At 40.7% G+C, this 22587-nt stretch overlaps 2 protein-coding genes across 4 annotated transcripts in view; one reads left to right on the top strand and one right to left on the bottom strand.

Annotated features, from left to right (window-relative positions):
• The first annotated feature begins 1892 nt into the window (after nt 1-1892).
• IVNS1ABP (influenza virus NS1A binding protein) lies at nt 1893-20194 on the top strand. Of its 3 annotated transcripts, none has more exons than XM_082484332.1 (15): nt 1893-2112; nt 9136-9383; nt 10673-10799; nt 11019-11188; nt 11274-11349; nt 12045-12218; nt 12607-12732; nt 14107-14214; nt 16374-16500; nt 17058-17282; nt 17443-17564; nt 17747-17873; nt 17961-18092; nt 18254-18427; nt 18773-20194. In XM_082484332.1, the coding sequence occupies exons 3-15, from the start codon at nt 10689-10691 to the stop codon at nt 19024-19026; spliced, it is 1926 nt and encodes a 641-aa protein (XP_082340458.1). In that variant the 5' UTR covers nt 1893-2112; nt 9136-9383; nt 10673-10688; the 3' UTR covers nt 19027-20194. The 3 variants fall into 3 exon arrangements, with proteins under 3 accessions (XP_082340458.1, XP_082340457.1, XP_082340459.1); XM_082484331.1 differs by lacking the exon at nt 1893-2112 and adding an exon at nt 8479-8750; XM_082484333.1 differs by lacking the exon at nt 1893-2112 and adding an exon at nt 8479-8743.
• Nucleotides 20195-21095: 901 nt separating this feature from the next.
• SWT1 (SWT1 RNA endoribonuclease homolog) overlaps nt 21096-22587 on the bottom strand; it is a gene marked incomplete at its 5' end in the record, with an annotated part of 40009 nt that continues 38517 nt past the window's right edge. The window contains one exon of the mRNA XM_082484015.1: nt 21096-22279. Coding sequence (XP_082340141.1) covers nt 22174-22279 — 106 coding nt within the window. The 3' untranslated portion in view covers nt 21096-22173. The remainder of the gene's footprint in view (nt 22280-22587) is intronic.

Here is a 22587-nt window from a genome sequence, read left to right on the forward strand (position 1 = left end):
CATGTTGATTACAAAGCAAGAAGCAGAGGAAAAAAAAACTTTTTTTCAGTGGGAGGTAAGTTTGGGGGATCAGAATGCAACTGGACCAAAGGAGATGCTGCCTGAGCTACCAGCCTAGCCACGGTTTGCAAATTCCCAAACATGTTCCCCTGTCACAGGGATCTATGTATAAAGAACTGGAAACACCCATCCACTAACTCTGTATTGCCAGTAAGATGCTACACTTGCTCTTTGACGTCACTGATAATGAAAATTAATGGTGATTCATAAAGACATCTCCTAAGAATACTGGAACAGCAACTTACGCAATCCTGAGATTCATTTAATTAAGGAACATCCCCAGCACCAGTGATGCTTTATTTGATAACAGTTCCTGTCTCTTGTCTTCTCCTTCCTCTCCCTCCCAGCTTTACCACAAATGCCTTTGATTAGCACAGCCCTAACAAGAAGCTTCATCCAAAAAGAAAGCAGAGAGGGAAGGTTGACACTGAGGTGTGGCTGGTGATTCAAAAATTTGAAGGAGGGAGTGGAAATATGTCAGAGAGGTGATAAGTTGAGATGGTCCTGTTTGCTGCTGGCAAAATGAGAAGCTGAAGAGGGGGCCCAGCTGCAGCACGGGCACTGTGCTATCATATAATGTCTCCAGAGACAGAGGGATTCACATAGGTGAAGAATATACCTATGGCTTAATGCCTCTGCTCATTTCTGATGAGACAAGACCATTATTTTCAGTATTTTGAAGCACTTTCTGCTTGAAGCCTCAGAATCATCTAACTTCAGTCTTTCGAAACATGCTTGTCCACCGAGACTCTGGAAGAATATTAGAGAAATGGGTAAGCATCATATGTGTCATACACATTTGACAGCTGAGACACTGAAGCTGTATTTAACATAATCTCCTACAGGTTTCCTAGTTTCTGACCAAGGTGGCCACCGAATCAGGAGAAAGCAGGGGGCAGAAGAGTATCCCTGTCTTCCAGGTGACCTTGGTGTTTTAAATCAGGAAGCAAGCAAGGAACCTCAGGCTTCATCCAGCCCCGTGTTTTATTTATTATGATACTGCAGCAGCACTCTGGGCCCCAGCCATGAATCAGAAACCCATTACGCTGTCTAGCATGCAAACACGTAACAAACAGACAAGACTTCAAACACCCCTCATTTATCAGCAGTGATGTTTTAAAACTACTTTGCCTAGTAAGATAGGATTTATTGTGAAAAGTGGGGGGGTGGGGTGTGTGTGTGTGTGTGTGTAGATATTTCTCATTCAGATAAGAAAATGCCTTTCCCAGAGCGATTCAGGGGTGCCGGAGCCCGAAGCGGGGCAGAGCGCAGCCTGGCCTCCTGCCTGTACGGGACAGGTTCCCAGGGAGAGTTTCCAGCATTAAAAATGGTATTTTGTGGTAAAGTGGGTGTCTGTCTTTGCATGCAGATACGACGCCTCGAAGTACAGATCCGAGCGACGAGAGAAAAGGCAACGCCGGGTTTGAAAAAAATGGAATGACTGAACCAGGTGGGCCCGCTGCCGAGAGCTGCGAGTGACACTGCGGTGGCACTGACTCGCGAAAACGTGGGCCATCCCCGGCTTCTCCCGGGCCTGCGGATCCCGCCCCGACCCCTTCCACACCCGGCCGGTTTTCCCTCCTCGCAGCCGCTACCGACGCCGACGGCAGCACCGCCAACCGCCTCCCCCTCAGACAGCGGAGCTCCGGCCGCAGCACCCCCTCCCGCCTCCGTCACCTTCCCCCGACCGCTTCAGACGCGCAGGGAGGGGCGCGGCCGGACTTGTTTCTCGGCGGAGCGATGCTGCGCTCCTCAGCTCCGCCTCCTTCCCGCCCGCCCGCCCCGTCGGAGGCGGAGGGTTACGGAGTGAAGTGCCACGACCGCGCAGGCGGTGTGGGTTCCTCCAGTTCCAGCGGCGGATCCGTCTGCGCTGTGGCCTCGCTGCGGTTCGCTCCCACCGCCCTCCCCCTCCCTCAGCAGCGCCTCGCCTCGCTCTCCCTGCGCCCTCCGTTCCCTCTTCCCGGCGGGCTGGGGCTGCGTGTCTGCGTCGGCTTCCCCCTCAGCCTGGAGGCTCCCAATATGAACAGCATCGTCTGCGCTGAGAGGCACCAGGTACGGCGGGGCGGGGGCGGGCCTCAGCGGGACGTCCCGGGCGGCCGGCTCAGAGGCGGCCCGCGCCGGCTGTGAGGGGAAGGACGGCGGCGTGGGGAGGGGGGGAGGGCAGGGGACCATGAGGCCGGGGGCGGCCGGCCCGGCCAAGCCCCGCCGCTCTTTGTTCCCCGCTCGGCGCTGGCGCGGGGGGGTGGCGGCGGCCCGGGGCTGCGGGCGGCCGGGGCGGGCCCCGCGGTGGTGGCGGCGAACCCGCGGTGGCGGCCCGGCCCCGAGCCCGCTCTGGCCGCGAGCCCTCCCCGTGCCCTCGGCCGGAGGAGCCGGAGCCCCCCCACTGCCTCCGCGGTTTTTCGTGGGTTATTTGGGGCCTGTTTCTCAAAGGCTGGCCAGATCTCGGAGTTGCCATGCCACGCTCATCTAGGCGAAGTTGTGTAAATGGCCTGGATGGCCTGAGATGGATTCCCTCACGCCTGCCGGCTCCTCGTCCGGCTTGGGGGGGGGCGGGCGGGGAGAGTCGCCGCCAGGGGTGTGGGGGTGGTCGGCGGCGCTGCCGTGGCCCGGCGTGGGCACCAGCGGCTGGTGGGAATGTCGTGTAGCCCCCGGCTACAGAAAATCGGATGTTCCCCACATGGGTGGGTATTGTTCCAAGGTCAGGCGTTGCCTGCGCGCCTTGCCAAGCGCCACGCTGCAATCGCCTGGTGGCACCTTTCTTAATCCCTTTATAGTGTGTGAGGAAATAAAGGAGGATCGCAAACATTTTAGACTTTGAGTGAAGGAAATAGTCGTTGCTGGGTGAAAAACATGTGCTGACAGCTGGCTGCCAATGTCATGACCCTCCCTGTCATCTGTAGCAGTTCTAGGAAATAGGAGATAATACAGCGTAAATGGTGGCTGTCAGTCCACACTAGTGCTTCTGGAGAAAGGTGATGAGTATGAATGACCAAAAGGGTGGGGTTTTTTGGGGGGGCGTGGGGAGAATTACAGTATTTTCTGCCTGCATGCCCAAATTTCCATCAGCTTTTCAGAATTTTTCGGAGGTGCTTTAAGGTAGAATATATCTCGGCATGGGCAGCTTCACTGTTACTCCCAGGGCTCCCATAGACATAAAAACTGAATTGGTTGCAGTTTCATGCAGGGTGGAAAAATGTTGACAAAGTAGGAGACAAGGTGTCCGAGTTATTTACTAAGGAGGATAGCAAGACTAAGTGGTGATAGACTAGTGGAAATTCAGTATCATGTCACTCTCCTTATTTGTTGTGGTTTGTGAAGGGGAGGATTTTTTTGTTTCCAGTGATGGGTGTGTAGACATCGCATTTATTCTCCTCTGTCAGGGATATACAAAATAAGAAACCAAGCAGGATGTGGTGCTTTGATGGTGAGATTGGTTTAATTTTAGAAAGTGGATTTTGTAGCCACAAGCGTAACTCTGGAGCACAGGATGCAACAGTCAGGGAATACTTTCCAGTTAGGAAACAGTACTTTAGCTACTGTAAATAGGTCTAATTTTGTTTTCTTTAGCTTGAGTTCTTAAGGAGCAGGAGATGGTAGAAAAGCGAAAACTGCCCAGAATGGAGGGTGGGAGACGACAATGACACACCAACAAAGCAAACAAGAAATCAGTTTGCTAGTTGTGTGAAGTGTTTGAAGAACTACTGGAAGTGTGTGTTAGTAGAAAAAAGAAACCCATGTGGAGGGAAAAAAAGGAAAGAGCTTTCAAAGATTAAAGATTAATTAATTAAAGATTTTAAGAGAGCACACATGAGGCAGAAAGTAGAAAAAGAGGTGTGGATAAAGAGGATGACAACAACAACAAAACATAACATGGTGGAAAAGGAGAAGAGGAAACGCAGAATTGGTATGGAAAGGATATGTAATGACCAGTGCTAAAACACCATGAAAGAGAGTATATCAAAAGCACAGGGGGATAGTCTTGGAAGCAAGTATTAAATGGGCAGTTGGTGTGTTACAGCTGAGAATTGTAGTTGAAAGAGCAGTTACATTAAAGCATAAAACCTGCTTCTCATAAATTTTTTAATTCTATATATGTAATTTTGTGTTTGAAAGAGCTCTCTAGGCTTGCTCTCTATAGAGGATAGTCCAAGTGTTACATCTTTGGAAAATTTGGAAAATGTCCATAGTACTTTTTCCTTCCCCTCAATTCTTAGCTGGTGATAGCAAATATTCTCTCCCCGTCTCCTTGCTGGTGGGGGGGGGGGGGGGGGGGGGGCAAGGACAGCTGAGGTTGATTTTTAATGAAATAGAACAATTTTGTTTACAAGTCATAGCTATCAATGAGACTAAATCTTTAGTAGAAAACAACTGAAAAGTAAATATGCAAAACAAAATTGATATAAATTCTGTGAGTCTTATCTTAAATCACTGATGTAAAGAAGTTGAGCCTGTCTAGTGGTGTAAAATATGTTGATACATGTCTTGGTCCATACTGTTTTGTCCAAATGCGAACTCAGACATGAAAAGATCATGTGTTTTTACCATAAATAATTGCTAATGTACGAAAGAAATTTTTTGAGGACATCTGGCTTTATCTCCTGATACAGGTACAAGTAGTCATAGGTGTGACCTACATTTCTTCTGAACTAGGCTGTGGAAAGCCAGAAAGCCCACGGCAACTAAAAAGCACCAACTGTGGTGTTAAATTCCATTTTTATTTCACTGTACTCACAAGTGTCAATCAAGTGTCCATCATTATATCAACAAGTATTAACTTTTAATCAAAAGATAAAAAAGTATCTACCCCAAGTTAGTGTTTTACTTGTGAGTTGAAGAGGTAATACCTTTATCTGACAAAATAGTTTGTGCAAAATTGGCACAAAGCAAGAGCTTTGTTTATGTTTTTAATGAAATACTGCACATGGGAAGTACCAATGCAGTATGTACTAAAGATGAGAGTTCTTAGATAGGAGGAAAAATTAATACTACCTGTGTTGTTAGGTCATGGGCAAGGTGACTTTTGCCTTGGTACGTGGCTCTGGGACCTGTTGTCTTGGTATCTCACCTGAGACCACAGCTTATATGTCCCCTGGCGGTGGCTCTGCAGTGGAGAGTGCTAAGGCAAGATAACAGTTTTTAGATCTCAGAGAAATTCAACAGTAATCATCCTGTGGTGGGTTTTTTTAGATGTTGGAATGTTTTCTGCAGTGGACAACTGTTTAAAAAAAACTGTGATGAACAGATCCTAAATTGTAAACACAATTAACAATTTAAAGTGTATCAATGATGACATTTATTTGCTCTTGTAACTGAGCTAATCATATTTCAGTAGTATTTGCATTTGCAAGATACATATAAGAGGATAGTGTAGTGAAGGATGAGAAGACTTAGTATCGTTATTTAGGTGAGTCTTTTTAAATGTATCTTTAAATGTATATATAGTGAAATGGAAAGATGAGTTGAAAAGGGGGAAATTTCTCTTCTGGAAGTGGGTTGTGTGCAGTGAATTTGTTTCTGAGTGTATTATGAGCAATGGATCTTTCATGGTCCAGTGGTACATATATGTAGCAAATGAAAGTCTCAGTCTGTGCATGACTATGTGTGTTCAGGAAATACAAGTATTAGAACACAATTATGTTTAAATCAAGCAACTGGGCAGACATTTGAGTACTGGCGTTCCTCTACTCGAGTACAGCTGTATCATTGAAACATACCACGTGCTTCATGGCTTGTGGCCTGTCTCAGTCCGCTGTGGTATTACACCTAGTGTGATCGACTCTTGATTGATCTTGATTGAAGGTGCCTCCAGGCTCAACACCAGAACACCAGTATCAATCTTTAATATTACAATTAGAATGGAAATCCAGAGCTTATATATCTTTTTTTTTTTTTTTTTTTTTTTTCTTCATTTTAAAAATAAGTGCAGGAAATAGGCCTGGTCTTTCAAGTAAGAATTTTCTTGAATGTAGTAGTAATTTTCTTGAATGTGTAGTTCCCATTCCAGAATGCTGTAGCTTTAACGTGTTTGAATAATTGCATTTTGATGGAGTTTGAAAAGTAATAATTTCAGAGGCATCAGACTTCAAACTTTACCTGGCTGACAGTGATCTGTGAACATCATGCTTGGTTTAAAAAAATCAAAATCCTGGAAAACAACAAAAAAGCCACTGGCAGCTCTTCATGTGGTGAGCTAGAAGGGAGTATAAGTAAGGGGATGGGAAAAAGATAATGATGAAGTTATTTATATGCTTAAAATAAGAAAGAAATGTGTTTACAGTACCTGTTTATAAGCTTTAATGCAGAAAATGCATAATTTTTGGCTTTTCATAGAATTTTGGCTCATGGTTTGGCTTTTGTTCTAGCAGTAGTATACCAAACCAAAAAGAAGGCAGAAAGTAGTGAATATGCTTGTGATATTTAATGCCATTTTAAGTATTAATGTTAGCCGTGGTTTACACACAACAGTGTTGAAACTTTGTGGCAATAATTAAGACATTCAAATTCCTAGATATTCAGATTGCACAATACTGTTAGGTGCAGAAATGCAAAATGTGTGGCTTTGACCTCGTACACAAAGGAGTAATTCAAATACAAATCTTCCATTTCAATCCAGAATTATTTTGGATGTCCTTTATAGGTCTTGAAGGTCAATAAGGAAGTACTGCACTTGAAATAAAGTTCTTTTGTTACAGTAAAACGTGACAAAATGTGCCCAGATATGTAAACTGTACAAGGATGATTCTTGAATTTAGTTGAAATTTTTGAATAGTTGTCGTGTAACTTGAAATCTCCCCGAAACCTCAATATTGGGAATTAACAGCAATCCTAATGAATATTGAGGGAAGGAATGCGTAATGTGATGTGCGAGCAGACCAGTAGCCTGTTTGTCTGAACTGTGGTAGCAATACACATTTAATTTGCCTTGGTAATTACAGACCTCTACTCAGTTAACAACAGAACTTCTTTGAGAGAGCTGGCAGTTGAGAAGATGGTTTAAACCCAATGTGAGAAAGGTGGATAATCTGATGTGTGATGCGTCACTTTCTGCTCAGGAAAACTGCTTCCATTCTTAACAGCTTCTTGCAAGCCTGAAGATAGAATACTGGGTTGGTCTAAGCCTTTTCACCAAAATGGTCTGACTCAGTACAGAGCATCCAGTGCAACTGCTGCCTGGAGCTGAGTTTGGTTCCCTTGGCTTTCCTTTTTAGATGCCTCCTATAGTTTGCATTTGGCTAGGTAAGTCTAGCCATCGTATCTTTGTAATTCCTACAACAGAAATGCAAGGTTTAAAAATCTGAAATGATCAAATCGGAGGTCTCTTGTTGATAATTCTCTTGTACATTCATGAATAGTCTTGGTGAAGCGTAACTTGTAATTGATTCTTATAACTTTCTTTATAAGCTAATTCATTGCAACACTTGTGTTGAAATACCTCTGCATCTTTGAAAAACAGTGTCTCAGTTGAGGTGAATTTTTGGGGAAAGCATGGACATCAGACTATTTGCTTCTGTTTTTGAGAAGTGAAAGGTTTTCATTGCTTTAGAAACTGAAATGGTTATACCAGTTGTACCAACAAGAGGAGTGTTGACTTCCATATGCTTAGTTAAATAATACTTGGTAAATAGAGCTTCGTTTCAGTTTCATAACTTGTATGTTCTTTTATAATCCTACAGTCATTTAATCTTTTTTTCCTAGCAAAGTATGCTGACGTTAAAGCATGTTGTAGAAAGTTGTAGTCCTCATGGTACTGTTCCCCTAGTCCTCCCTGCGTTCAGGGGCTACTGTATTACAGACAGACGCCGCTGCTGCTGTGGAGCAGTTGTTTCCTTCTTTATATGTATGTGTTTGTGTCTGTTCTAGTAGCCAGACTTAATTTAATATTAACTCTTTCTATGCAGTTATCTGCTGGCTGAAATATTCTATCTTCAGGGTTGCAAGAAGCTGTTAAGAATGGAAGCAGTTTTCCTGTGGAGCTGGTGTGTTGTGGGATAATGCCCCCTGCCGCTCTTGAGAATCAGCCTCATACTTGAGCTGCTCAACTACTTAGAGATGAAGGGAGGTTCAGTTCCTGCCAAAATGATCCCGTGTGTAAGTGCTGGCCAGGCAGTCAGGTCGCGAGGCTCTCTTGCGTACAACATAGGTGACTTTTAATTTTTGACATGGAAAAACAAGCTGCACCTATTTTTAGGAAACCTGATTCCCAATGTGGCATTTAATCTGTAGATATAAATATAGTTTTGGAACTGCAGTGGGAAACTCAAGTGGATGAAGTGATTGATGTTTTCCCGGGGTGGCATCAGGGTCATGGAAAGTTCCAGAGTGGGTGTTTGTTGCCTGTTCCCTCCCTGCCGCTGCTCCTCCCCCTCCTTATCACCCCTCCCCAAAAAATCCCGGCATAAACAGCCTACCCGCATACTGATTCCCGGCAAAGCTACCCTAGTCTGCACTGCCAGTGCAGAGCTTGAGCAGAACTTAACAGATTGTCTTTGCAGGGTAGCAAAGAGACTTTTTATCAGAGAAAGTTACAATCGAAATAGTGATTTCTGACTTTATAATTTTTTGGAAGCACTGGAGACTGGAGACATGCCCAGTTGTTTCAGACATGTCCTTAATCCATCTGCGGTCCATTTTAGGCATTCAGTAGAAGAAGGATATAAGTAGATGAGTACAGGAAAAGTAAAAGGTAGGAGGTATGTGGACTGGTTTCTTTTTTAAAATGTAGTTATTTTTGTTGTGTTATTTAGGAGTTATCTACTTGTGTAAGCGAGCAGTAATGATCTAGATATAGGAAGTGCTGAATGTTAGAGTTGGTAAGGAATTTTCTAAAAATGAGATTCCGCTGTTCTAACTTTTTCTCTAAGTACTAATTTAGCCACTTTCTTGTCTCTGTGGGTATAAAAATTGATGTGGTTGACCTCTTGTTAGGCATGAGAATGTATTGGTGTCAATATGGATTTTTTCGGGCTGTTTTCTTTTTGTGAAGAAAAACTTGTTTGTTACCCTATTAAAGTTTCATCTGAAACACTTGGTAATACTATCTATTGTCCTTACTTGATAACTTCTCTTTTATTGCAGATTATGATGCATGATTATCACAGAAGAAATTCATGTCTATAGCTCTTAAGGACTTTATTACATCATCTTCAAGCCTGATAGTTTTGGAATCCATATTGCAGCTGCAAAGACACATCTGCTTTTGCATTTCAACAAACATCTTCCCTGTCAGAAGATACTGAAACTGAAGTGCTCCATTTTAACACAGTGATACCATTGGATTATTTTAAGATCTCCCAGTTAAAAATTTACAATAGTACATTTACTAGGTAAGTTGATACTGTTAGCTGCGTGTACAATAGTAAATACTTTTGCTGAAATTCTACAACTTTAAAACCTTGCTGTCATTTTGTTTTAATGAAACACAGCAAATGAAAGTGTATACAAATGGATAATAATCTTTGTAAGTAAGGTTATTTTTTCCAGTTTATGATCAAATGCTTTCAGTAGTAAGTGAATTTAAGATAAACAGATTAATACTAGAATTATTTTGTGTGGGGTTGCTATTTTTATTACTGATTTTTTGCTGTCCACATTTTCTGTTTTCGGGGTTTTCTTGTTTAGTCTGATCTTCAGAGTTTTTTTAAACTTAAGATGGAAATATAAATTGTTGCTGGTGGTGTTAGTAGCATCCCACATATTCTTTCCTCTAAAATTGTTGAGCAAAGTATACTTCTGCATATGGTAGAAGCTCCAACTTACAAATGTGATTTTTTTTTTTTTTTAATATTAAATATTATTTCAAAGTCATTAGGTCACCTCAGGGTCATATTGTAGTATTCTTAATTAACTAACCTACTTGTAAAGTGTACTTTTCCTAAAAGTGCTTAGCTGAAAAAAGAATTCTTTAAATGACCTATAAAATAGCTTCCAAATTCAAAAGTTAGTTTCCTGAAGTTATTTTTCCAGTCTTGGTCCAATTTGCACAAGGTGGTATGTTTGTATATGTGTAAGATCTTCAGGGGAAGTTATTTTAGCTTCGTGATGGTCATTGTTCAGAATGTGTTTGGTTCTGTCTGGGTTTTTTGGTGCTAATGTTCTTTCACAACTTCCAATTACTCTAAAATATTCAATTAAGTCATTACTCATAAAATTAAATAAAAAATATTTCTTTAGCTATTCTTTTATTTCACCAGTCACTTAAAATTCTCAGTTCTTATTTTTCAATGTATCTGGTTTTCAGGTCTGAGCAAAAAATTAAGCTGACCAGTATGACAAATTTCATACAGTGAGCAGAAAATAGGAATAAATCTACCAAATCTGATCTTTATAGAGAGGAATAAAGCTTCTTGCGTAGTCCAGTGGTTTCCAACTTGCTCCCACAGAGCTAGCAGAGGTTCAGCATATAGTTGTGGAATTGATACCTACTGAAGTGGTGTGGATAAATTAAAAGTTGTGGCCTCAGTCTCTGAAAACCATTAATCCAGTCAATCCAAAGGATTGTTGTCAATATGTACTTTTTTAATTCCCCATGAATGTTTGTTTGCAGACAGCATAAGAGTACTTCTATACTGAAGCAAAATGTCGTATCTCTAAACTTTAGACATTCTATTTACAGCCAGACCAACACCAAAATGATTCCTAATGGGTATTTGATGTTTGAAGATGAAAACTTCATCGAGTCATCTGTTGCCAAACTGAACGCCTTACGTAAAAGTGGACAGTTCTGCGATGTCCGTCTCCAGGTAGCTTTTTTCTGTCCGTGTATGATGGTTGAATGTGGTGGGTTTTGTGTTATACTATGTAATACTATGTGCTGACCTAAACTGGAGACTGTATTGATTTAAAAAATTGATTTGAATTGTGACATTTACTTGGATAGGCATTTATACTATTATGATACAAACTTACTTTAAAAAAATTCTTACCGGCATGTGGGTTTCTTTTTTGTGTTTTAAATAAAGGTATGTGGACATGAGATGTTGGCGCACCGAGCCGTCCTAGCTTGCTGCAGTCCCTACCTGTTTGAAATCTTCAATAGCGATAGTGATTCTCATGGAATTTCCCATGTTAAATTTGATGATCTCAATCCAGAAGCTGTTGAAGTTCTGTTGAATTATGCCTATACTGCTCAGTAAGTAGTTTTCACAGAAACTAGAGGAGTAGATTTGAATTTAAAAAAAATAAAAATAACAAAGATAAATTTCTTTCTTTAATAGGTTAAAAGCTGATAAAGAACTGGTGAAAGATGTGTACTCTGCAGCAAAGAAGTTGAAGATGGAGAGAGTTAAGCAGGTACAGTTTTCAGCTCTTCCAGAAGTACATTCTGCTTTCTCAGGCTACAGCATTATGCTTTTTGGTGTTAATGAGACAAAAGATTATTCTGTGGAAAAAGCGGTCAGCAGATAAGCTTCTTCAGATATTCATTAGCATTGTATTGATTTGAGTGACATCAGTATGTATCACTTCCACTTGTGTTAAGTTTTGTATTTGTGCACCCGTATAAGCAAAATGGCTTCTGAATCGTAGCTGGTTACTTACCTTCAGGTTTGTGGAAGCAGTGGTGTGCTTGGTTGTGTTGGGGGCATAATTAAACCTGTAAATCTGTGGCACTGAGATGTGGAAAAAAAGAATAATCCACGCATGCCTGAACATAAGTTTGGTAGAGCTTGACTAAAAATACTCTTGCCGCAAATGGGATTCTTATCTTCACTTGGCTGCAAATAAGTAGTTTTGAATAGGTGTTCAATAGAAAAGCATGGGGTCAACGTATATGTGAGTAGCTTTTGATTGTATGACTTTTTTCTTTTAATATAAGCATATTCCTATGGAATGTAATGTTCATTTACAGCTCTGTCGGAGGGATGACAGTGGGCACTTACTGTTCTGCAGTTAGAAACCAGATTTTGCTGTATGTTGGGGTGGATAATTTTAAACATATAAAAAACTTGTCTACTTGTAAACTAAGATGCAGCCTTCTTTCTTAAAAGGTTTGTGGTGACTACTTGCTCTCCAAAATGGATGTTCAGAGCTGCATCTCTTATCGGAACTTTGCAAGTTGTATGGGAGACTCGCGTTTGTTGAACAAGATCGATGGCTACATTCAGGAACATCTTTTACAGATTTCAGAACAGGAAGAATTTCTCAAACTTCCACGGTTAAAGGTTAGCTTAAGTTCGTAGACTTCCTTCTGGTATGTAATTTCCAAAAAACAAGGAGCAACTATTACGGCTTCCTTTATGGGAAAAGGAGGACATGGTGCACTGACTTTTAGCAACAAGTGAAAATTCTGACACTGTATAATATTCATCCTACTGTGAACCTTAACTGTAAAGCATACATACCATCATCCTTTCTAAGTGTAAAAGATAACTACAGTTGTACTTAAATGTGCTTCCTAGTTTCAGTGGCATAGGCTGAAAGCTCCTTGTAGATGGTGTTTTCTAGCTCTGCGGTACAGCGAGAGTAATGCTGACTACGTAAAGTACAGTATATTGCAAGTACAAGGGTAATACCTATAGAATAAATCATCCTTTCCTCTTCTAATTCAAGCTTGAAGTAATGCTGGAAGACAATGTTGGCCTACCTAGCAATGGCAAATTGTACACAAAGGTAATCAACTGGGTACAGCGCAGCATCTGGGAGAATGGAGACAGCCTGGAAGATCTAATGGAAGAGGTTAGTCTTTAAGAAAATGGGATTAAACATCTCTTTTTTTAAAAAAAAAATAATATGAAGGATGATCCCTTTTTCTTTTTTTTTTTTTTTTTTATTTCACTTTTTTAACTATGACCCTAAAGAATTTAAATTTTACTGTAGGTACCCCTAAGCTGAGAAACTGGGGGGGTATTCAGGTGAGCTGAATGAACTGTTCAGTCTGGTCTTCTGCTTTCCTTTTTTGCTCACTATGTGCTGTACAGTAACCTCAAAGTGGCATGTATCTTGCTTTAGAATTGGGGAGGTGGTACTGAAACTTGCTGTAGGTTCTTGATGTTTTCCTTTGCAGGTTTTGCTTGTAAATGTGAAGTAGGTAAAAGCTTCTAATGGTTGTTCCTCCCCGTTGATTTATCTCCCCATAGGTTTATTAACAAAACTAGGATACCAAGGCTGAAGAACCAAGAAGAAAACCTCAAGTGTATTGACACGTACAGAAGCAGCAGTCCTGCCCCAGTTCTCCTAAGAAAATCCGCTGTGGGCAGAGAACGATGATGATGATTTAATGGTGTTTACTTACTCCTTTACAGGATACATTCTTTTAAGTTGTGTGTTATTAAATGGCTTTACTCATGAATACTAATGCTAGATGTAGCCTGGGCAATTTTTTATAGAAAAATGAGTGGGGAATCTAAATTCTTAATTGGCTAGAGAAAATGGACTTTACAAAAACCCATGAAACATCAAAATTTTCCGTTTGTTATTACAAGCACAGTATATATTTTACAACGCTTGTATAGGCAAAAGTACATGTTGATACTGTCATATATTCTCAAGTGTATATTTCCTCTTGGAAAAACTCACTTTAAAACCTTTGATCGTGTTGAAATTCAGGTGCATTTCACTGTGAAACAGTTGCATCTGATGTATAGTTGTGGACAACAGTTTCCTCCAGAACTTAAATTTGTGTTGTCTTCCCTCATCCCCATACTTTGAGAGTCCACTGTTGGCTTCTCTTTACTTTCTTTGATCAAGATAAATATGTATATTTTTCAAAGCAGAAAGCTTGTTGGCGGGGATAACGAAAATGCTTGCATGAAATTGTGAATTTGTCTAATTCTGCAAATTAATGTGCATCTTGCTTGTCTAATGTTTCTGTGCTGGAAAAACAGTAGAAGTCCTTGGAAAATGAAGATTTCTCTCAAGCTGAGAAAGTAAGGAACCTTCATCCATTGTTGAAGATTGCCACCATGACATCTGCTTCCTTTTAGTTTTGCATTCTGCTAGATTGAGATGAGATGACGAGAAGTATGCTGGCGACTGCCTTTTGTAATCTGCCTGTAGCTGAGTAGCAATGGAGACAGTAGCCACATGGGTATTCTGTTGTTGTTTTTGCAGGTTCAAACGCTGTACTACTCAGCTGATCACAAGCTGCTTGATGGAAATCTGCTAGATGGACAGGCTGAGGTGTATGGCAGTGATGATGACCACATTCAGTTTGTGCAGGTACAAATTGCAGACAGTCTGAGGTAACTCCAGATAGACTGTAGCAGTTTACAGCACACCTGAAATCTTGTGTACTGTAGCAGAGAAAGCTGCAGTAGCTTTAATGGAGAAATATATGATGAGAAAGCTTCTTTCTCAAAACTGCTGGAGGTGATGATTTAGTCTCTGCTTCTGTTTTTTTGGCAGACTGACTCTAAGCATTTGCAAAACGGAGTGCTTTAGGTTTGACTTCAAAATAAATCATAGGCTGATAAAAGAAAGAGGTAGAAAAGCAGTCAGCTGTAGCAAGTCAGCTGTGTCTTTGCAGAGATAGTCAAGAGACTGTAAGGAATCACAGAGTACTTGGCTTACAGTGGAGAATGGCTTATGCGTCTGTTAAATTTTGGCATGGGAAAAGACTCCAGACATAAGTTCTAATCCTTCAGCTGCCAGCGTCCATTTCTTTTGTTCAGCTGCACTGGTAACGTGCAAGAGATTTTAAAAAAGCAGCAGTAGGTAACTTCTGATCTAGAGATGACCAGTGCTTTGACTGTGTACACATCAGTCTTGTGCTTTTTGAGATGATGATTTTTTATTTTTTTTTGTTGTTGTTCTAGCCAGATATAATAATTCTCAACTACTGAAAAATGCACAGCTTAGCACAATAGAGGCTGTTTAAGAAGCAAAGAATAAACAATGGCTAATAGACGTAAATTATCAATTGCTGTATACAAATTAAGGTGTTTAAATTCACTGAGTTGGAAGCAAACATACTGTAATATTTTAACTCATAACGATGGAATGTGCTTCTACAAAAGTAGACTTCTTGAAATTTTTAGCTAATGTTTACGTAAAACACTCTCCATCCCAGAACATGGAGTTTAGAAGTGAAAAGAAAAGAAAATGAAAAGCCAGCTAATTTTCCGGTTTCTTAATTGTTTTTAGTAAGCCTTCACAGATTTCAGCACCTTCGGATACTACTCCTTGTAATACTTAGAAGCTGAGAGGTGACATCCAAAAAGTTTGTTTTTTAGCAATAAGGCTGAGAGTTCTCAACTTCTTTTAAATCCTTTCTGATAATAAGAATTGCTAACTCTAGACATTCAAAATGTTTGTAAGAATTAACACCAGAAAACCATAGATAACAGTTCTGGAAAAATTGTAACTTTTAAATTTCTGAATTATGAAAGTTTGTAATTTCTGCAACTGTCTGGGTAATTTAAGGATAACAGAATAAGCTCTTAATTGGATGAAGGTTTAGAAATAGCAAAAGTGCTATCCACAAATGAATTAGTTTTCATGGGGAGCTGAGTATAGCTGTCAAAACTCTTCTGTGTAAGGTTATCTGTGAGTTAGATGATGTATTGTAGAAGTCTTATGACAGTTTCCATAGAGATCAGACTCCAGGGAACTGTGCAAGCATTGCAGACTTGGTACTGCGGTCATAAACATTGCTGCTGAACAGAATAGACAGAAGGTTACCTTTTTGTGTTTGGTTCTTACGACTCAGTAAAAGCCTGAACAACCCAACCAACTGTGCCATGTAATCTGAAATGTGAAATTTTGGGGGTTTTCTTAATTGAGCAAAATAATGTGAGCTAGAGTATAAATTTAATTGAAGAAGAAAAGAAAGCAGAAATCTCCTGTTAGTGGGAAGTATCAAGGGAGTAAAATCCAAGAAACAGCTAATCTGAGCACAGAGAGGAACTGAGGCGAAATTAATTTGTCTTCAGGGAATGAAGAGAATAGTTAATTCACTTCTAAATAGCATTATATAATTAACTCCAGTTCCAGAAGCAGAGCTTGCGAGTGAAGCTTCTAGTTTGTAGATCAGTTGTCTCCAAAGGGATGTAGGTTTTTCCATACAGTTGAAAATCTTTCTAGTAAGATATACTCTCTTCTAAGAATTTTAACTGATTTCTAGTCAGACACCAGCAGTATCAAGGTGCAGTCCCAGGATGAAATGAGTACTAAGATAAGATGTAGGGGGCTGAGTTTTGGCCACTGTTGCTGAGTAGGCAAGATGTTCTGTTGAAAATTTAGGTGTGCTATAAATGATGCTCTGAGGAGGTGGTAGACAAAGTGTTCTCTCCAATAGTTACATATTAGCTCAGAGAAGCAAAGGTAGAAGGAAGTGTAGTCTCTGGCTAGGTTTCTGTAGCTGCCTTTTGATTTTGCAGAAGAAGCCACCACGTGAGAATGATCACAAGCAGAGTAGTAGCAGCTCCTGTGGAAGTCTTTCTCCAAATGCTACTGTTCAGAGTCCTAAACACGAGTGGAAAATCATTGCTTCAGAGAAAACTTCAAGTGAGTAACTGGGGCAGGGTTTGTCTAAAAGATGCATCTGGTATTGTGTACCTACCACCTTCCACTCCCTGGGGATTTCCTTCAACATCTGTAAGAAATGCAGAAGTGCTTTTTCTTACTGATGATACAAATCAAGTCAAGTCATCTACCCAGTAATTTGTGGGACATTTCTAACATAACTGGGGCCAAACTGGGATCACTTACATCTGGATTCCTTATGGACAGGGCCATCTCAGATCCCGTGGTGTGTATAATTTTACCCAGAAATTCCTAAGGAGATAGGCAGTCTCTGATCAATTAACAGAGCTATTTGCTGTCTGTGTGTGAGGAGTCTGTCTCCTAGCACATCTTCAGATTGCTGTCTTGTGTCCATTGAGCACTATATTAATAATCTAAACCTTGCATTTTTCAGTAACTAAGCTAATAGTTGGAACCAGCAACCAGAAAAAAAAATAAAGTTTTCACGCTTATAAGGAGAGAAGCCTAATCAGGAGACCCTAGTTGGCGTTCACCTAAAATTTTATATTGGTTGGTCTTTCCTTTTCTTCTGACAACAGGTAACACCTACCTGTGTCTTGCTGTTCTGGATGGTGTGCTGTGCGTGATATTCCTGCATGGCCGTAACAGCCCTCAGAGCTCTCCCACGAGCACGCCGCGACTGCTGAAGAGTCTGAGTTTTGAGCTTCAACCGAATGATATCATAGAGAAGCCCATGTCTCCAATGCAGTATGCTCGGTCTGGACTGGGCACAGCTGAACTTAATGGCAAGCTAATTGCTGCAGGTAAAAGAAATATTAACAATTCTATAATCAACTTGCTCAGTTGGATTGGGGTGGGGGACAGTGGCTTCTTCACTCTGTACGCTTTATTTGAGTCGGTGTTCTTGAACGTCAAAGCACTTGGTCTTTGGAAATGTGATATCCTCTAACCTTTTGCTTTTAGGGGGATATAACAGAGAGGAATGTTTGCGCACAGTGGAATGCTACGATCCGCAAAAGGACACTTGGACTTTCATTGCACCGATGAGAACGCCAAGAGCTCGGTTCCAGATGGCAGTTTTAATGGTGTGTGGTGGGTGGAGATCAGATGGAATGTGAGATTATGTAAATGTAGGCGGGACAAATAGGACAAACTTTACAAAATGGTAACAGAAGTTGCTTAATTGTAGCTACACGGTTACTAAAGTGCTAATGATTTGAATTGTTGTGTATGTACATGTGAACAGGTATTTATTTTTTCCGTTTAGGGGCAGCTGTATGTTGTGGGAGGATCAAACGGTCACTCAGATGACTTGAGCTGTGGTGAAATGTATGAGCCAGAAATAGATGACTGGACTCCTGTACCTGAACTGAGAACCAATCGCTGCAATGCAGGTAACATATCTGTAGTTGATCGACTGTTGGATTGTTAAAAATGTATTAATTTATTAGCTTACTTATTATTCTTTCCTATATGAATAGGAGTATGTGCCCTGAATGGAAAACTGTACATTGTTGGTGGTTCAGATCCTTATGGCCAAAAGGGACTTAAGAACTGTGATGTGTTTGATCCTGTAACAAAATCTTGGACAAGCTGTGCTCCCCTTAATATCCGTAAGTTTGCTGTGTAGTTTGGGAGGGAGGGGGGAAAAGGGTAATTGCAGAAATGCATGTTTAAAACCAAACAAAAAAACCTGTTTAAATTTCAGCTGCTGTGGAATACTGTTAGTGTGTGACTTCTGTGCTGGACTGTAACTCCTGGTGTTTGATTGCAGGGAGACATCAGTCTGCAGTATGTGAGCTGGGTGGATATTTATACATAATTGGTGGAGCAGAATCATGGAACTGCTTGAATACAGTGGAGCGTTACAATCCAGAGAACAACACTTGGACCCTGATTGCACCTATGAACGTGGCTCGACGAGGAGCGGGAGTGGCTGTTCACGATGGTAGGCTTCCACAGGCTTAAGCAACCTTTTGTGCTTGACGAATTTTCTGTGTTAAGCCACGATGCAAGTAGAATACAAAGCTGTGTTCCTTCTCGGGGAGGAAACAGTATAGCAAGAGCCTGGCTATGCCTCCAATTTAATTAAAAACTGTAACCAGAAACCCAAAAAAACTCTGTTTTGGGGCATTTGCCCTCAATTCTTTCTTTTCAAAACGTCACCATGCAGCTTAACTGCATCTGTTTGAATCTGGACTTTTTGGCTTAGTTTGCCTCCCCAGAAAGGAGACTGTTCAGCAACACAGCTGGTGCCTAGCAGTGAAACATTCACTTTGTTTCCTTTTGATAGGAAAACTCTTTGTTGGTGGAGGCTTTGATGGCTCTCACGCAGTGAGCTGTGTGGAGATGTACGACCCTGCTAAGAACGAGTGGAAGATGATGGGAAGTATGACTACTCCGAGGAGCAATGCTGGCATTACGACGGTGGCAAACACTATTTATGCAGTTGGGGGATTTGATGGCAATGAATTCTTAAACACAGTTGAAGTCTACAATCCAGAGTCAAATGAATGGAGCCCCTACACAAAAATTTACAAGTATTAAGTGAATTAAATTCCCTTTTCAAACTAACAGGCTTAGTGATGTAATTGTGTTTTAGTAGAGGTACACATGTGAATAGGGTTGGGGAGGGCATAGATGTTGCCAACAGCAACACAGAGCTTTTGCATATTGCATATTAATGTGCTGTACATATTTGTTTTGGAAAGAATATCAAGATGAAGGGTTTTTTGTGTATTTTAGAACTTTGTCATAGGGTTGTTTGTTTTTTTTTTTTTAAGATTTTGAAGATAACGCAAGAGAAACTAGACTGGGCATATCATTTCAGGAGCCTCCCCCAGTGTTTGTTTTGTAACTTTGCATGTTAAATGACTTTTCCTGTAGGATGTGTTCTTGAGGCAGGAAGTGTAAGGTTTATGGGGGATCTTTCTTTTTCATCAGGCCTTGTTTTCCTTCAGTAACTGGAACAATCTGTAACAAGAAGCCTTATTTAAATAGATATAATGGCTATTTTTTTTATTAAAAAAGCTGACATGCCTGCCAATACCTTATCTTTTATGATTGCCTTTTTATAACAGTTTTTATATACTCAGCAGAGTATTTTCTCTGTTGATGTGAAAATGGCAGATAAATGGTTATTGAAGCAAAGAGACAACCTTGGAGTTCATAGAGACTGGGTGGGAAAACATTTACCACTGTACATGAGCTTCTGAGCTTTTGCCTCTGCTACAATATTGTAACTTAGTATGCAACACCTTCCTCAGAGCAGAATGGAGTTTCTGAACATAACATAGCTGTGACTTTTTAGGGTGGGAAAATGCAGAGGGTGCTTTCTCTACAGCAGTTTTGTTACTATGGGGGAGCTAACGTTTGTAAACCAAAAACTTACGTGTGGGGTTTTTCTCATGGTTTTTAAACTCTTGCCGGTTGGCAATGAAAATGTATTCATCTGATTAGTAACTGTCTTAAGTTTATTTTTCTAATACTACAAGCTGAAAGTGTGATAGAACGCAAATAACTTGATTTCGTATGTGCTCATAGTACTATGTTTTAGTTCACTTTCTCTATTCATACGCATAAAATGTTGGTTAGGATGACTTGGTGTCTAATGTGTAGTGCTGCACATCTAACTCCTGGTGCCAAAACTAGCACTGACTGCTTGCTGCTGATGCAAACACATTAAAGGTACCTTCTGGGAAATCCTTGCACCACAGGATTGCTGTCATGTGTCTTTGTGTCCTTTTCTTTAACAAGAGTTTACAAACAGAAGGTTGCAATATAAAAATAGACATTTCAAATGTATGGAGCTATAAAAAAAACCCAAGGTATGATGTTTATCTGACACCCCCCCTCAAGTAGAACCTCATGCCTGCCATTTGAGAGTTACTTTCCAGAAGTAGGTGTATAGGTGTAATATCCAGCAGGCACCACCTGGCTCCTTGAGCACTACTGCTGTTGGTTCAGGGAGATCTACCTACTTACAGGCTGCTCTCAGGATCAGTTTACTTAAAGGCTCTGTGCAAATTCAAGTATGGTTTTCCAGAGGGGAGATGAGAAAGGGGTCAAGTGAAATTGAAGAAGTGCGTAACACTGTGGCGTAAAAAAACTTCATCTGCTCATTCAACTCTTTCCTTACCATTAATCAAGTAGCTTCAGGAAATTAAGCAGCCAGTGATGGCACGAATTTCAGTCACCATCACATTCTTTACTGCTTTGATTCACGTCTGAGGTGTAAAGCTGAGTGCATTTGAAAAGGGAGAGTCAGTATAAGAGTCACAAAATAGTTGTCTTCATCTGTGTCAGCTGTCTTCCCCTATCAAAAGTAGATGGGAGCTAAGACAGACATCATGTGCTTAAGTTGATCCAGCTTCCTGGATTTATCATACAAATTGCCAACGTATGCTTGTTTGAGCGTAACATGTTATCCCATGGTTGTGGGATAAGTAACTTGAATGGAAACAGCCCTTAAATTGAATTTTGCTTTGACAGTAACTCTGCCAACCCACTTCTCTGACTTTGAAGTGTCTGGGGGCAAGAACTGCATTAAACTTGCATCCACAGGAACTGCGCCAAGTGAAAACGGAGCTATTCAAAGCAGCACTGCCATGTAGAATTAACTGCTATTTACTGTAACAATAAATTAGATTTTTACAATAAAGATTTTACAAATACATCCAAAAGTTAATATCAAAATAAACACTTCTAGAGCTTTGTCAGTCATCTCATCTCTGTACAAATACATACATAGAAGAGGTAGCTTTAAAGGCCACAGCAGCATTGAAAATGGCTTTTAGAAAGTTTCATGGACTTAAAGCAGTTTTGGAAAACAACAAGAAGTACATTCAAAGAGAGATGTCATCTGGAGAGCAGAGATGAGACCAGTCATAAGAGTATAACCCACAGAGGGAAAAACTGCTTGCACCTTTACAAGAGAAGATGGCAAAAGAGAACGCTGAGGCCTTTTCCAAAAGAAAGTTTTCAGATTTCTGCTGTATGAAGATTAAATAGGTATCTTAACAAAGGAAAACCATCCCTTTCCTTTGAAAAGAGGTCCAGGACAAACAAACACACCAGCATGAGGCTGGTTTTTTTTTTTTTTGTTTTGATTTTTAGAACAGCATCAATCCATTTATTTCCCCATTCTCTATCCTCTCTTAAGCCTTATATGGTTCATTACATAGGATACACACATTGCACCTGCATTTTAGTCCTTCGTGTCTGTAGAGGTAGCACAGATCACAGGTATCTGGCTTTGTATGCTGCTGCTTTCCGTTCAGACCCCCGGGTGTCACAATAGATTCCTTTTTCTCACTTGTCACTTCTAAAGTATCAGCAAAACAAATACCTTACATGGATTTCTCCTATACAACTATTAACAGATCAAGTTCCTAACATGAGCCTTTGGCATTTAGAACAGCAGCCCATCTGCTGTATGCCAAACCAGCTGTATCAATCCAGAGACCCTCACTTGAGACAGAAATTTCCACTAGCTTCCGATTCTTAGCAGAAATTTGGACATTTAATGTACACGTTGTTTCCCTTCAACTATAATACAGAACAGCACCATGGAGAAGAAAGGCAGATCTTTGGCTCCTCAAGTATTTCCCCCCCACATGCCAGAGGAGTTTGACTTCATTTGGACAAGGAAAAGGCAGAGGGTGAGCACTGGTGCTCCAAACCTTGACCCAGGTGTCACAGCCAGCCCCTGCTCTTGGCTTCTGTGTGAACCGATGCATGACACTGCTTAATAGTGTGTTCTAGCTGGGCCAGCTGGCAACATCCAACTTCTAATCTTTCCCTAGAAAAAAGAAGATACAAAATTTATTGGGACACAATGGACTCATTTTATAGGCAGCAATCTTTCAGTATATTCCTTTACAACAAAATCCAAAGGGATTCTAATACCAAGCTTTAACTCTGTCAAAAGCAGCAAATACTCAATACCCTCTGGAAATCCAGAGGTATTTTTATCTTTGCATCAAAAGACGAAGTTTATTACAGAGCTGGCTAATCATTACATGTTCCCAGCTGTATCATGCAATGACTTCTTTAAAAAGGAACAATCTAAGAGCCACACAGCAAACATTAGTTCAGTCTTCTCAACCC

Source organism: Vanellus vanellus (genome assembly GCF_965231255.1).
Source record: "Vanellus vanellus genome assembly, chromosome: 5".
NCBI lineage: Eukaryota > Metazoa > Chordata > Aves > Charadriiformes > Charadriidae > Vanellus > Vanellus vanellus.

Coding starts and splice junctions, on each gene's coding strand:
- IVNS1ABP (XM_082484332.1), top strand. CDS start 10,689: ATGATTCCTAATGGGTATTTGATGTTTGAAGATGAAAACTTCATCGAG. Junction 12,733..14,106: donor TGGAAGATCTAATGGAAGAG/GTTAGTCTTTAA, acceptor TTGTTTTTGCAG/GTTCAAACGCTGTACTACTC. Junction 18,093..18,253: donor CTGTGCTCCCCTTAATATCC/GTAAGTTTGCTG, acceptor GTTTGATTGCAG/GGAGACATCAGTCTGCAGTA.